General features: G+C 41.4%; 5 protein-coding genes across 5 annotated transcripts in view; 1 reads left to right on the forward strand and 4 right to left on the reverse strand.

Moving 5' to 3' along the window:
- Positions 1-3,014, reverse strand: part of LOC134180829 (glutamate receptor 3-like) — a 16,108-nt gene extending 13,094 nt beyond the window's left edge. Inside the window, exons 1-4 of the mRNA XM_062648015.1 lie at positions 2,994-3,014; positions 2,718-2,819; positions 2,459-2,510; positions 1-52 (exon numbers count right to left, since the gene is read on the reverse strand). The exon at positions 1-52 is cut by the window's left edge and continues 8 nt beyond it. Of these exons, the coding sequence (XP_062503999.1) occupies positions 1-52; positions 2,459-2,510; positions 2,718-2,819; positions 2,994-3,014 (227 nt within the window). The remainder of the gene's footprint in view (positions 53-2,458; positions 2,511-2,717; positions 2,820-2,993) is intronic.
- On the reverse strand, positions 2,723-4,659 carry LOC134181677 (uncharacterized). Its single transcript, XM_062648939.1, has 5 exons — positions 4,535-4,659; positions 3,678-3,749; positions 3,460-3,612; positions 2,994-3,121; positions 2,723-2,819 (listed from the first exon to the last, which is right to left on the reverse strand). The coding sequence occupies exons 1-4, from the start codon at positions 4,544-4,546 to the stop codon at positions 3,014-3,016; spliced, it is 345 nt and encodes a 114-aa protein (XP_062504923.1). The 5' UTR covers positions 4,547-4,659; the 3' UTR covers positions 2,723-2,819; positions 2,994-3,013.
- A 2,478-nt stretch (positions 4,660-7,137) lies between these two features.
- LOC134181640 (glutamate receptor 3-like) lies at positions 7,138-8,143 on the reverse strand. Its single transcript, XM_062648906.1, has 2 exons — positions 7,466-8,143; positions 7,138-7,389 (listed from the first exon to the last, which is right to left on the reverse strand). Exons 1-2 carry the CDS (start codon positions 8,105-8,107, stop codon positions 7,303-7,305), a joined length of 729 nt encoding a protein of 242 aa, XP_062504890.1. The 5' UTR covers positions 8,108-8,143; the 3' UTR covers positions 7,138-7,302.
- LOC134180830 (probable glutamate receptor) lies at positions 8,128-8,730 on the reverse strand. The gene is made up of 3 exons (XM_062648016.1): positions 8,581-8,730; positions 8,259-8,530; positions 8,128-8,203 (listed from the first exon to the last, which is right to left on the reverse strand). Exons 1-3 carry the CDS (start codon positions 8,728-8,730, stop codon positions 8,128-8,130), a joined length of 498 nt encoding a protein of 165 aa, XP_062504000.1.
- A 119-nt stretch (positions 8,731-8,849) lies between these two features.
- Positions 8,850-13,038, forward strand: LOC134180831 (uncharacterized). Its single transcript, XM_062648017.1, has 3 exons — positions 8,850-8,887; positions 9,129-10,387; positions 12,968-13,038. The coding sequence occupies exons 1-3, from the start codon at positions 8,850-8,852 to the stop codon at positions 13,036-13,038; spliced, it is 1,368 nt and encodes a 455-aa protein (XP_062504001.1).
- The last annotated feature ends 1,962 nt before the right edge of the window (positions 13,039-15,000 follow it).

The raw sequence follows: 15,000 nt of genomic DNA on the forward strand, positions 1-15,000 counted from the left end.
TCTTTCTTTACACCCTCGTTTCCACATGCAGCTAAGAGGCCAATAATCTTATCTTCCAAAACCACAATAAAAGTTTCGCAACGTATTACGAATTGAAACCAGTGGCGCGAGTGAGGTGAATTTTCCGACAGTACAAGCTCTCACTTAACTTAATTAATTTAAAAAAAATTGATACTACATGCACGACTTCCAGGAGCAGCTGAGCAGTAGTTGGTAGAAAACACTAGAGATTGAAAACTTCATGCAATGGGCAAGCAGTCTGTCTAAATTATTTTTGTTTGAAATCAACCGTCAGTCTGGTTCTTCAACGATTACAATTTTATTAAATATTTGGCAATATATACATTGTTGGAGGATTTCTTAGAGAAAGTTTGCAGGTGTAGTAAACATGGGAGATGTTTCAGCGTGGTATGTAGTGGTAGAAAGCTAAGACGGACTTGCCATCTAAATACGAGGTTACAAATTGTCCGGAAGTTTGGTATTGAGTAACATACAAACAACGGCAGGGGTGCACTCGCATAGTCCACGTTCCACAGTCACACACCGGAAGTGTGTCGTATCTGCCGAATTGTATATACGATGCCAAACTTGGAAGTGTATGTGTACGTTGGAATTTGTGTTATTTACCGTAATTAATTTGCCCAGGCAAAGAACGGGTACAGTACTCAGCTAGCTATCTTTAGTTACACGTTGGCTAGCACACGGGAAGTACAGCAAAATGTTTTAGGCAATTATGTGTGGGAGAGGCTAGGGAAAGTCCCTACGACATTTTAACATGCATCTATCACTACGAGCAACATGTTGTCGATCGCATCCTACTAGCTAGACTCTAGAGTATACGCCACGTAGCAACTGTCTAGAGGCACACGACAACTATTAACAAACTAACAATTTATTGATCTACAACGACAACGTGCTTCAGTGAGATGAAGTTCGCTGTACAAGTTACAAGTCTAGCATCTAGAGACCATGCAAACAGCAATTGATTATTGTACATCTTACCTAGATTGCTGAGTCTTGCTGCTGACAATGGATATAGATAGAACAATATACAGACACAGAGCGCAAGCATGGCTGACGTGTGTAGAGTCGGAGCTGTTTGCCAGCCAAATGAAAACAGCATGGCATTACCAGAAGTCATGCAAGCCAATCTGATATGTTTCTGAAATGCGATTGGTTAGTTTCTGATATCTAGATGAATAACTATCAACAATGAAGGTTGTGGTTATTTTACCCTAGGAGGTAATCTTTATGTACGCGTTCGATTTGCAGGCGCAAGACACGGAAATGTGTCGCAACTGTTGGACTGACGAAAATAGAACTAGATTGAACGAAAAATCTGCTTTGCATGCGAACACGGAACCGCTAGCCGCAGAAATGTCAACAGCTACCGATGCATCGACCACCAGATCGACTTCAGCTGGCAGCGTTTCTCGTTGACCTTGTGATGGACACTAGTCCCCCTCAAACAAAGTGTTAGAGAGAACGAAACTACCTATAATTGCAGTTGCAAAAATTTAGTGCGCCATCAGACTTCCAAGATTTTACAGAATAGAGGCGTGTCAGTTATGTCACTTCATGAGCTTCAGCAGTATCAGCTTAGACTCATAACCAGTCTCGCCGCGCCTCTTTATTTCCGGATTTCTGAGAATGACCGGGAATGACATCAGCGCAATGGTCACGAGTTGTCAGTCAGAATCAGTTCCAATGCAAGTTCAAGCATTTGCGGCAGTTCTATGGACTGCAAATCAAACGCGCCCTAATTATCTAAAGACACAATGGTCACGAGTTGTCAGAATCAGTTCCAATGCAAGTTCAGGCATTTGCGGCAGTTCTATGGACTGCAAATCAAACGCGCCCTAATTATCTAAAGACACAATGGTCACGAGTTGTCAGAATCAGTTCCAATGCAAGTTCAAGCATTTGCGGCAGTTCTATGGACTGCAACTAGAACGCGCCCTAATTATCTAAAGACACAACTTATTATTTAATTGTCTAGACTATGATGAGCAGTGCATGTCAACTGATCTTTCTCCAAAAGTCGAATTGATTAGAATAGCACGGTAAGTAGGCCCCGAAAGACACAGGAAGCAGTAATAGGGCTATGTTAACCACGCCTCGTTCTAGCGTGCGTTAGCCATTAGTACTTACTGCTCCTGTCGCGCACTTATTAGCCCGTATTTCCTTGAAAACAACTCCAGGGCTCCTATTAGAATCATGTGCTTTTGTACAGTATGGTTGGAAAATATGGCAAAAGCCATGGATTTCTCTGAAAAATTGAAGACAAAGGAAGACATCACTGATGGTTAAAAGTTTGTAGCATGTTACAGATCAATGACAGCAGTTTCCCAACTTTACATTTGTCTGTGCAGAAAGCAACTATCAGAAATATGGCCATCGGTGATGTCTGCAATCCTCGCTGGAATTACATGGCTTCTATCCTATTCCCTATATCCACACTGAAAAGGCATATAGTGCCAAAAAAGGTTAAATAAGAGCGCTGGAGTTGCCTAAACAAAGAAAATTGAATACAATATCATACACCAATCATTTCAAAAGAAAGATTACAATGAAGGTATACATGCAACTTATTAGAAATCCAGATACATGCTAACATATGTATCTACATACTGTACTAGAAGTGCATGCATGCAATATCATTGAGTACCTCTAAGACTAGACGTATTATGGACTGCATTCCATACACTCGTTCACACCCAAGCACCGTCCCTTTCTGACGTCGCCCCGTCGTTACTCTCGCCATTCACCTTCTGTTTTCTCTTCTCAATGATATCCATCAATGTACTCGGCTTTGGTTTCTAAACAAGCACACTGATTTCATTAAACAATAAATTTATATTGAGCAAGGCATATATTGATAACACACACACACACACACACACACACACACACACACACACACACACACACACACACACACACACACACACACACACACACACACACACACACACACACACACACAACCTTACACAGTGTATCAGCTCTGCCATCAATCCTGTGGCATTTTCACAGTCAAAATTTCCATACTTGCCGTCAATTTCTCTTTATGCTCCCCAACAAAAGTGCTATTAGCATCGTTGATGACAAATGGTACCTCCTATAAAGACATCAGTAAATCAATAAATTGTTTGTAGAGAAAAGACAGATGTAGTCTGGATGAGTAGAAGAGTAAGTGGGTATGCCTAATGAGCAAAAAGCAGCAAACAAATAGTCAAGTAGACAGACAATCTAGCAAGCAAACAGTCAGCCAGAATTGAAAACACAAAGAATTGCATGTCAATTTACAAGAATGTGATTGCAGGTAGATGTAAAGAGTAAAGAGTAGAATGCGTTGGCCAGAAAGCGAAGGAACAGCCCCAATTAATTGTGTACCACAAATTTGCAACCTACAGACAAAATTTAAAATAATAGCAGAATGTTGAAAAGTCTTCTTACCAATACAGTGCTAGCTCTGTAGTGAGGCCAATGTCTTTGAACAGCAGCAGGTAAACATTCGTCACTGGCACGTCTCACTCTAGCATCAACGTCACTACTTGGCAACACAAGTTTATCCAGCCATTCGGTTAGACTAACACTGTAAGTGCCAATCTGAAAATTATTAACGAATAACGTTTACTCACATAGAGAGGGTACAAACAAAGCGGTATACGTACAGATTTTATGAGATTTGAAGACACTTGCAGAATTCTGTAGTGTAGTCTGTGTCGTCCTTTTTCAACGGTATCCTATAAAATATATCATCAATTATTTAATAATAGAAATGCATTCTGACAAACTTTGATTTTGTTATAAATGCATGTTTCATGATAAAAATACATTTTTGCATAAAAATTTATTTATAAATACACTCATCAAGACTGAGACTATTGAAATTTGAAGCACACAAATCATCTCAAGGCATTACAACAGAAAGATACACATCGACGTTTTGCAGAAAATCAAGATTTTCATATTGCCGTCAAACATTACACAAAAATTTTAATCAAGGCAAAACTATTTGTCAATTCTTACACGACTCTTTGAGAAATGAAGATCGTAGAAAAGCTGGATAATGTCGTATACGTAAGTTAGATCATAGCCACTCTATACACGTGAAATGTGAAAAGTGAAAGAATAAATCGGGTTTTTTACTTGGCGATAGCTGGCTTCTGAGACGGTTAGTGTCAGCGGTGATAGTCTGGCTACCATTAGGAACATTTGAAGTTGAGCGCTGCGTGGGTCCGAGATCTCTGTAATGAGTTTTGAGAGATCCGGTTCGGATGCGTTTGGATACTTTTGTATGGACGCCATTTTAGATTCTTTGCATCCTTCCATAAGGAGTGCTACCACACTTCCTGATAAAAATTACATGCATCTGAACACAACTCGATTTAATTAAACAACATGTTGTTGTCTTTCGCATCTTGCTGTCTCTTGATGTCTGTTTAGCTTTGAATATATGATGCGGTTAAGTTATTGACCTGACCTAATATAGTATTAACTTAATTATTAATTGTTTCATATTTCCTACCTCCACTGCCATCGGGTCACGAAGCCAATTGACTTCCACTGCAAACGCTTGGCAACAGCCGACACCACGGCAATTTGAGAAGCCAGGCCATTGTCCAAAGTGTACACCACGGAACGAGAATCAGACTCATCCGTGCGCATGCGCATTGGAAACGACACCGCAGACAGGAAAACGGGAAACGCCACTGTCGGAAAAGAACCATAGCGTCATCAAGAAAGGAACAATCTAAGATATCAACAAAAATAAGTATCAACGTCGCCATAGTTTCAGCTTGGTAATACCCTTACTACTTCCGGTTTCGTCAGCAATCAGTAAGTCGAGTCGCTGGAAAACAATCTCATCACTTCAGCGATACTGTTCGAGTTATTCGAATTGATGACTACGGTCACAGCCACGAGTAAAACACGGAATTTGAATATATAGATTACACGTAGTACCAACTGCCACACTAGCTAGGGTACACGCTTACCTGTGATAGTTTGACCTACGACAAGCCATGAAGTAAAACAGCTGATCAGCAAAAAGAGTGAGAAACAACACGTCGGCGCGTTCTGCATCCCACAACGTTGTATGTAGCGCATGCTCTATGACTATGTAGATAATGAAATATCTCGATCTAGGTGGCCAGCTTGCAGTTTACATAGATAATAAAATTTCAACGTTGTTATCAAAGTCTTTCAAACTAATTAATCCATTTGGTGTACACTAAAGCGCATCGGTAATTTATAGCTATTTTGGTGCGTGACACTCGGAATTGAAGCAGAGCTAGTCCAGTCAACAGACGGGAGTACAACAATTATTTATAATTATATAATATACAGGACGATTTACAGTAGCTTGTACGTGCAGTCAAGGAGAGCACACGTTCTGCCATGAACATAGACTACAGACACGGAAATTGTGACATGCTTGCGCTAGGCGTGTGCATAATTACAAGATAAGTGACGTAATGTTTCGTAATGTTTCGGATGAATGGTAGGCTAGACTGCATGTTTTGTCTGCATCACATATCTAACGTATTCACTCTTTTCGAACCACCACACTTTTCCTAGGTTTCGGCCTGAGATCTTTTCTGGTTTTTCTGTTTTCTAGGATGGCAATTGATGGCAGGCGGAAGCCTGTTGATCTCGCTTTCGCGAAACTAACCGAACCACCACTAATTGAAGGTCCTTTACTATATTTCCTGTGTCGAATTCGTGTGGAATAGTCCATGAAGCGTGCAAGCTGCAAAGCGTTGGCAACATTAACCACACCTAGGTACGTCTATTCACACCAGGGACCTACTAACACCGCACAAGCCATGCAGGTGCATGCAACACCTTTACACAGCACCTTTCACTTTCACAGGAAGTGGGTGAGACACGTGACCTGGAAACGGCCATATTAACTAGAGCGTTGTTGATGGCGTAGACTACGCCATGCACATAGCGACCAAAGCACGCGACAGCTCACTCACTAACTTAGACCAAGCAGCAATTCTACGTCTCACTTAGGCTAGATTGTTAATTGAGTCTTGTCGCTGACTTTGGATAAAGAAAGAACAATAAGTCAACAATGTGGATAAACAGGTTTTCTTGCATGGCTAGCACTCGTGCATGCCAGTCGTTGCTAATAATAGCAGATGAAGTAATGTTTGATATATATATATATATATATATATATATATATATATATATATATATATATATATATATATATATATGATAACAGCTTGCTACCCGACTCTGGAGTATAAGAAATCAGGCTAGTTACGTGACGTACGACCGTATACATCTGACTCGACTGGCTTTGCCTACTGCGTAACACATTACCTAATAATAAAACCTATTTATTCCTTACGTCATAGGATTCTGCTGAGGTGCGTAACACAAACGTATAACAATATTTCAAATGGCCGGCGTATCAATCTTCTGGTCTGCATTCCAACTGGATACAGAGGGAGAAGCGATGGTCAGGTCATTATCCAATTATCTTGTAGTTGATTAAATGGCGTAATTAAATTAACGTGAATAGTTAAATAACACACTGATGATTGAAGAAATAATTGTGGAGTAGCTCTTAGTGCTCTAATTATAACGAGAACACCTGGTGTGACATTTACGTAATTACTCACTTCCGAGTTCACATTCATTAATGAAATAGACAGAGTAGTGCCGCTATGTTAACAACCACACAACTCTAATCCTAACCATCAAAATTCTAACCCTCTATCCCTCACAACTTTAGCCCTAACCCTCGCAACTCTAACCCTAACCCTCAAAGCTTTAGCCCTAACCCTCGCAACCTTAGCCCTAACCCTCACAGCTTTCGACACTAACTCATATCGCCCAACAATAGCTACCAGAGTTGAAAGCAAGATGGCAATAATAAGAAACAATGTTACACTCCAGTCATTTAAATACTTTAACTGGCAACGCCACTTGTTGTGAACAAGTCCTACTTCTCATTCATTTATGCTCGACTCTCTCAGCTTGCTCTCGTCTCTCAATGAACAGAAGTGCGGGATAGGCGTGTCTTTCAATTAATCGGGACCGTGTATAGTTAATACAACTTGCATTAATAATACATTTCCTGAGCCTGGCAGCTGATAGTGTCAACGTATACCATTCTGCTGTTTAAGTTATAAGCGGATACAAACCTCGACAATTGTTATTAATCACGCTTGTCGAGTTTCTACTTACATTACAAGTTAGTGTACTATAACGTACGACTACATGTTAATTATACCCTTAGATGATATTGTCAACAGTAATTTTATCATTCTTGCCTTAGGCCGGCCGGATTTTCATCGTGCCGTTTTGATTTCCATTTACTATATTGTTTGAAGAAGGATTTGGATCCCTGACGTGTTCATTCTATATATACACACATTAAAGCATTGCTATATGAAAGTATGTCAACAGTCAGTCAGTACAATTTGCATGCATATACCTTTCTTTTGATGACGGATCCCAGTCGTTGTCGCTTTGTTGTTTTACATCGCCACACGTATCGTTCTACTATCGCCACCAATAGCGACAGCAAGATAGCAATAATAAGGAGAAGAAATACTCCAGCCATTTGTGCTATTTTAACTTCTTGATTGTCCGATTCGTCATCATCACTCTGTTGCAAACAGGGCCCACTTTTCAACCACTTTCTTTCTAGTTGTTCTAGTTTCCCCATGTCTTTCAGCTTGAGGATTGCTAGAGAAAAGTCTCTGAGATATGGCATGCCTTTTGGCATCGCTATTCCGAAGCTACCTCGGTTGAATGTGTCTCCTACCAATTTTGACGTGCACGGTTCCTGGCTCGACGGATATTCAAGAAGAGCTTTGCTTCCTATGAAAATGTATTCCCCCGGTTTGCTGTTTTTTACACGATTGATTCCATCTTGGGTTGTATTCATCATGACGCCATCTGTTGTTCTCATATAGTTGTGCATACGATGATACGTTTCAATAGATGATAGCTCAAAAAAATCACTAACGGACGTTTGTTTTGTCACGCCATACTTGACTTGCGTTTGCCTGGATAGTTCGTCTACGGATTCGATGCTTTCGGGAAAGCTCTTGACGGTGAGAAAAGCTGCCATGTTTGCTGTATACGTTGAAACTACAATGAGACAGAAGAAGAACCAACCGGCCAGTAAGACTTTTCCAGAGAAGAAGGCTGCAGCCTCTGGTCCCTGCTGCATGAAAGTCGAGTAAAAGTACCACACACTGTTATTTAGCTTAAACGTGTACGGTAGATCATCGGGATGATCAACAGTTCGCCTCCCATAAGGACTCACCCGATGAAGAACAGCGAGGCAAGCACCACAAACAAGAAACGACACCAGAATGCATATCCATATCCAGCAGTCGAATGGATCCAAGAAAGACCACAAACCTCCTTCAGTCGGCGTCGACTTTGTTGCAAGCATTACAAGACCAGTATTCATGAAAGGTTTAGTAAAGCTGATATATGTCTCTCGCAGTGCCGTGATGGTAAAAGCAGCCACAGCAAGATCGGCATCCTACAAAAGAAGAAAAGACTCAACTTGCTCTACTCACAAAGCGCATATACTTGTGCAAGAGAAATGTAACTGTATTGGCAGACAATAATTATATCGAATGATTTATCTCTTACACAGTTTATGAGTCTTTCAACCATTCCCGTTGATTGGTTTGTTTCGGGATCTATTGTGCCGTAGACACGGTCTGGAACTTCACTCATTGTGTAGCTGAAGTTTAGCATATGAGAGGCAGACAGCAGTTCCATCATGTCCACCAGAAAGCCATAAAATATGTCATTGCGCGTCTCTCCCGAGGTCCCGTTGACATCTTCCATAATAAATGGCGGCGCCTGCAGAATACAAGAAATTTAATACTTGGTTTGAAAATGTAATACAATGTTTGTTTACTTAATGTTTTGGCTGTTTGCTGTTTATATGCGTATTTGTTTTGCTTTACTTGTGATTGCTTGTCCGTCCGTCCGTCCGCCTGCCTGCCTGCCTGCCTGCCTTCCTGTCTGTCTGTCTGTCTGTCTGTCTGTATTCAGATCTTATTGGAGCAAAATCCTGATTGGTCAATCCTTAAAACAGATGTCAGGAATGCCTTCAATTCTGTTTCAAGGGAACGACTTCTTCAGCAAATTGCTAAAGACTTTCCTGATATCTATCCTCATGTCAAGCAGTTGTACGGGGAATCAAGCAAGCTGATATACGTCACTGACAAGGGAGTTGAGTTATTAACATCAAGTGAAGGAGTTCATCAAGGAGACCCTTTGGGACCTGCTCTTTTCTCAGCTACTATCCATCCTATTTTATGTGAGGTGATCAAGAGACATGAGGGTGTTACTATGTTGGCATATCTAGATGACATCTATGTGGTAGGTCCAGTCAATAGTCTTCGAAATATTTTGGATGATTTGAAGTCTTCCCTGTCCACGTTGCATTTGGAAATTTTAGACAGAAAGTGTGAGTTGTTTTGTCCCTCTGGTAATGTCTGTAATTTTCCAACTCCAGTTACCTCTGATGGCACTATTATACTAGGCACACCAGTAGGAAAACCTGAATTTGTTCGTTCTCAATGTGCTGACATTGCCAAGGGTGGGAAGGAACTTTGCCGTGAATTGGCCCTGCTGAATAATCGGCAAATCTCCATGCTGATTCTACGACACTGTCATGTGCCTAGATTGAACTACTTGGCAAGGCAAGTATTTCCTCGTGATCTAGAACTGGCAGCAGTCATCCATGACAAAATGACTAGATCTTCATTTGTGGACATCATTGGTTTCAATCATTTGAATGATACAGCCTGGAAACAAGCGACTCTAAAGCTCAAGAATGGAGGCTTTGGTTTAACACAGATTGGACAAATTTCTCATGCTGCTTTTGTGTCTTCTTGGTGTCAATCAATGAAAGAATTGCCATCTCGTTTCTTGTGTATGACTGACTTGGTTGATTATCTTACTTCTTCTAAAGAAAAGTCGGGGTCGATTGGCTCAGAAGTAATTTCTAGCTTTTCCGACTTGCCACCATTGTCCAAGTCAGCTGACAATGATGAAGATTTTCAAACACTTGATGACATCATCGCTTATCCTAAGAAACTGCAGCACCGTCTTTGTACTGAGATAAACGAAATTAATGTGTCTGAACTCATTGCTCAGGCTCCTTCTGATAAAGATGCGGCAAGGCTGCGGTCATTGCAAGGTCGTGGAGCCGGAGATTGGTTAGATGCCATTCCTACTTCTGATAGGCACGCACTTAAAACAAACGACTTTTCTACAGCGTCCTATTTGCGGTTGGGATTGGCTTTACCGTTTACCAAGTGGGTGAAAGTGTGTGACTGTGGACAACAACTGGATCAACAAGGATACCACCTACTAACATGTAAATATGGAGGAGGTCCTGTCTGGACCCACAATACTATCTTGAAGGGTTGGAGTGAATGTTTGAGTGATTTGCACATTCCCCATCAAACCGAACCCCGGCATCGTTTTGTTAGTAGCGAAAACCGTCCTGATATGACACTCTTTGATTCTGAAACAGGACAGAATCTTGACGTGGATGTTTCATTAGCACACCCATGGAGTAAGGATGCTCTCAACCACGCACACAGAGAAGAAGGGTATGCTGCAAAAGTAAGAGAGGAGAAGAAACTAAAGAAATACTCAGGAGAGGTCCTGCATGGTGGTTTATCATCCAAGTGTGTTCCACTAGTCTTTGAACATTTTGGTTTGTGGGGCTCGCACGCACACAAGTTTTTGTCTCATATATCTAGGCAAAGCTACAATACCACTCATGCACATCCTTTTAACAGCGCTCAACGTTTTAAGGCATTCTGGAGAAAGCAATTTTCCATCATTCTTCAGAGATGCAACGCCAGAGTGATTTCGAGGAAGCTGTCGAGATTTTCATGCAGTACAAATGACAGTGGCATAATGTTTGACTGCAATGTTGTAGGCCAAGTCCATTAATGTGTTATAATTTGCTTAGTTATGAAGGACTGGTAGATATTTGAAAGTTTCCTGTACATACGTAGAGTTTTGATGATAATAAATGAATCTCTGTCTGTCTGTCTGTCTGTCTGTCGGTCGGTCGGTTGGTCTGTTTGTCTGTTTGTCTGTCTGTCTGTCTGTCTCTCTGTCTGTCGGTCTGTCCTCCCGTCCGGCCATTCGTCCGTCCGTCCGTTCGTCCGTCTGTCTGTCTGTCTGTCAGTCTGTCTGTTTCTTTTTCTGTCTGTCTCTCTGTCTGCCTGCCTGCCTGCCTGCCTGCCTGCCTGCCTGCCTGCCTGCCTGCCTGCCTGCCTGCCTGCTTGGCTGTCTGTCTGTCTGTCTGTCTGTCAAACACATTTATTTGAACATTTTATCTATGATACATTTTCGTAATGCAAATAACTATATATGCTGTCCAACTACTATCAATGTTCATGAACTAAACTAAGTTCAAAACAAAACTTGAAGGAACTAGTAACTCTAAAGACTCTAGAAACTCTAAAAGCATCTAAATTACGCGCAAAGCCCTAGCTCAGTGTCAGCTTGTGGCTAAAGTACTGAGTGGCATAAAAGTCACTTCTGTTGACTCCAGTCAATGAAGATGACTTGTTAGAGATGACGTTCGCATTGCACTTTTGGAGTTGGACCGAAAGCGTTTGCTCCAGAAGTCGATAAACTCTGCTGAATTTAGTCTTCCGACTTCATCTGATGACTTCTTTGCTATCTTTTTTAAGAATTTCTATGCATCAAACCCCCACGTTCCAAAGTGTTCCATTACCAATGGAATTGCACTGTCTGTTTGTCTGTCTGTCTGTCAGTCTGTCTGCCTGCCTGCCTGCCTGCCTGCCTGCCTGCCTGCCTGCCTGCCTGCCTGCCTGCCTGCCTGCCTGCCTGCCTGCCTGCCTGCCTGCCTGCCTTCCTGCCTGTTTGTCTGTCTGTCTGTCTGTCTGTCTGTCAAATTTTTATATATTTTTATACATCAAAGCTAATACAGGTGAAACTAAAGTAACAGCTAATGAACAACAAGTGTCACAACTACAATTAAAATTACACAAATAACAATTAGCATTAAAAAGCTCCCCTACGGAGCCTACAAACCGAAATTTAGTTTACTGAATTGAAAGTTGAGCAACATCTAAACTCTGGTCAGTATTCTGTCCATATGTTACTCTGATCATCTTTCTAGCCAACACCGAGGCATTGCAACGCTGAAGTTGTACTGACAAGCGTCTTCTCCAATGTGTTTTAAAATCTGAGGGATTGTTTCTTCCTTCTTCATCTCTATATAGTTTGGAAAGTTTATTGAGGAACGTTGATGCTTCTTCTCCCCACCCACCAAAGTGCTCGAAAACTAGTGGAATAAGGGTAGGAGTGTACCCTCCAGGCAACTGCTCTTGAGAATATTTGTTATGTTTGATGTCTTCTCTTCTTCTTGCTGCAGCTCCATCCGTAGTTGCTGCACTTCGCAGAATGTCCTGGCTCCAGGGGTGAGCAAGGGCCACATCAAGCTCGACATTTCCCCCACATGTTGAGTCAAACACAACAATGTCTGCTCTACTGTTCGATGTTGTATATCTATCTTTTGGTTCAATTTGATGCTGGCATTGTAGACTGCTCATGCATTCAGACCAGCACAAAACAACAGAATTGTGAGACCAAACTGGGCCTCCACCCATTTTGCATGTTAGTAAATGGTACCCTTCAACATCTAGTGACTTTCCACATTCACATTTAGTGGCCCAAGGTGGTAAAGACAAAGGTAGACCCAATCTGAGAGAAGCCGCCAAGACAAAATTGCCAGATGAAAGTGCAAACTTCTCTGAAGATGGAATGGAATCTAACCATGCTCCTGCTCCTTTACCTCTAATTGAACGCAATCGTGCTGCATCTCGGTTAGAACCAGTTTCAATCAACTGATCTGCTTTCGATTGTACAAATTCTGTTGTTAGACGATGTTGCAACTTTTTTGTGTTAGGCAACAAATCCGACAACGTTGAAATATCTTTGAGATGGTGTTCTAAAGTTAGCCCAATATCACTCGCATGATTAGATGATGTCACTAAAGAGTTGACTTGATCTTGAAGAGCAGGAAGCGATCAGGCAATAGCTTAAGAGAATGTGCCCAGCTGGCAACAAAAGCAAAGGGTGCCACTTCGTTTAGGGAAGTCATACCAAAACCTCCTAGTCTTACTGGCAACGTTGCTTGCTTCCACATATTTCCAGTGATGTCAACATTTCCTAGCAAACAAGAGAAGGTAGATTTTGTTTGCTTGTCGTGGATAGTAGCTGCCTGTGCCAGTGTTTCTGGACACGTTCCTCTTGCTAAGTGATTTAGCCGTGTTGTATGACAGTATCTAAGAAGCAACATGGATGCTTGCACATTATCCAAGTCGACAAGCTGTCTACAAAGATCATTCCCTTTTTCTGCAATAGTGGAACATACTCGTGCAACATATTCACGTTTCCCAATTGGTGTTCCTAGTATCACAATGCCTTCACTCGAAACAGGTATGGTATATTCAGAAAAGAAGGTGTTTTCTTTGTCGTATGAACAGTATATTTCACATTTTGTTTCCTGTATTTCCAATCCTATTTTGAAAAATTCAGGTTGAAGAGTGGAAAAAGCATCAAGGACATGTTTTGCTGGTCCAACTAAGAAAACATCATCAAGATAAGCTAGCACTCTTATTGCTTGGAAATTGCTTTGCAAATCAACCAGGGTTTGTTGTATGCCTAAAGAAAACAGAACTGGTCCTAGAGGATCTCCCTGATGGATTCCTTCTTGAGATGACAAAATAACAGGGACGTTGTTCTGTAGGAAGACCAGAGGACCAAACCCAGAATACATTTGCATGACATGATTTGTCAAGATAGGAAAAGATTTCATCACTTGTTGCAGCAAATGGGAGCGGTGGATTGAATTAAAGGCATTTTTAGCATCAGTCTTCAGAACAATCCAGTCATTGTTGGCTTCTAGTAGAAGCTGGATATGGTGTAAAAGAAGATCTGTTCCTCCCTCTGTTGACACTCCATGCTGCAGAGGAGAAAAGAAATTCGAAAATTCACTTTTCATCTGTGCACAAATACATTTTGCAGTAATTCTTCTGAACACTTCTCCAATAGCTATTGGTCGAACGTCTCCTGAGGCTTTGGGCAAAGCAATCAGCCGTGCTGAGGACAACAACCTGGCAATTGAAACAGGGACTGATCCATTGGCAATACAAGAAAAAGCAAAATGCAACTGTTCAGCAGAAACTGTGTCGGAAGCAATAACTTTTAGGTGTTCATATCGCCATCCTAATAGGCCACACCCTGAGCCTCTTGGTGATTTCTTGATGGAATTAAACATATGTTGTTTTGACAAACTGATATGCATAGCAGGCGATGGCATGTCCGGAGATGGCATGTCCGGAATGTCAAACACCCGGATAGGATGCTTCTCAGCAAGCTTGTGAGCTGTATCTGGAGTAGCTGGAGCTAATCCTGAGCTTGTAAGAACACGAGCAGCTCTTGAAAGTTCACCACATCGGACCAGACTTAGGGCAGCTCTCTTGACGTGATCTCTGGAGTTAGCTTTAGCATTCCCTTTCTTTGTGTCTTCTCTACCGCTAGACAGTAAGTCCTCCCATTGGAAGTTACACTGTCTGTCTGTCTGTCTGTCTGTCTGTCTGTCTATCTGTCTGTCTGTTTGTCTGTCTGTCTGTTTGTCTGTCTCTCTGTCTGCTTGTCTGTCTCTCTGTCTGTTTGTCTGTTTTGTATGTATGTCTGTCTGTCTGTCTAATATATATTTTTATAAATCAGAACTACTACAAACTACATCACATCTAAACAAAATAAAACCTCGTGTCTATAATGGTCCAAGATTAATTGGCCGCCTTTAGAGTTATAAGATACTGCATCTACTGTAATATTTAATAAAATATAAATTGCTAATTAATCATTTGCGCGCATGCGCTAGGGTTACGAAAACATTAACCAAGCTAGACGGCCAGCTCGGTTGATAGCTCA

This window comes from Corticium candelabrum, chromosome 6 (assembly GCF_963422355.1).
Source record: "Corticium candelabrum chromosome 6, ooCorCand1.1, whole genome shotgun sequence".
NCBI lineage: Eukaryota > Metazoa > Porifera > Homoscleromorpha > Homosclerophorida > Plakinidae > Corticium > Corticium candelabrum.

What these genes read in the sequence shown, in the direction of transcription:
- LOC134181677 (XM_062648939.1), bottom strand. An exon ending in CTTCAAATCTCATAAAATCT is followed by an intron (nt 3,613 to 3,677) that starts GTACGTATACCG and finishes AATAATTTTCAG; the next exon opens with ATTGGCACTTACAGTGTTAG. An exon ending in ACAGAGCTAGCACTGTATTG is followed by an intron (nt 3,122 to 3,459) that starts GTAAGAAGACTT and finishes ATGTCTTTATAG; the next exon opens with GAGGTACCATTTGTCATCAA.
- LOC134181640 (XM_062648906.1), bottom strand. Translation starts at nt 8,107, where the DNA reads ATGGCAGCTTTTCTCACCGTCAAGAGCTTTCCCGAAAGCATCGAATCC. An exon ending in GATCCGTCATCAAAAGAAAG is followed by an intron (nt 7,390 to 7,465) that starts GTATATGCATGC and finishes GTGTATATATAG; the next exon opens with AATGAACACGTCAGGGATCC.
- LOC134180830 (XM_062648016.1), bottom strand. Translation starts at nt 8,730, where the DNA reads ATGAGTGAAGTTCCAGACCGTGTCTACGGCACAATAGATCCCGAAACA. An exon ending in GTTACATTTCTCTTGCACAA is followed by an intron (nt 8,531 to 8,580) that starts GTATATGCGCTT and finishes CTTCTTTTGTAG; the next exon opens with GATGCCGATCTTGCTGTGGC. An exon ending in GATCATCCCGATGATCTACC is followed by an intron (nt 8,204 to 8,258) that starts GTACACGTTTAA and finishes ACTTTCATGCAG; the next exon opens with CAGGGACCAGAGGCTGCAGC.
- LOC134180831 (XM_062648017.1), top strand. Translation starts at nt 8,850, where the DNA reads ATGGCGGCGCCTGCAGAATACAAGAAATTTAATACTTG. An exon ending in TACAAGAAATTTAATACTTG is followed by an intron (nt 8,888 to 9,128) that starts GTTTGAAAATGT and finishes TTCTGTTTCAAG; the next exon opens with GGAACGACTTCTTCAGCAAA. An exon ending in AGGATACCACCTACTAACAT is followed by an intron (nt 10,388 to 12,967) that starts GTAAATATGGAG and finishes TTTTTGTGTTAG; the next exon opens with GCAACAAATCCGACAACGTT.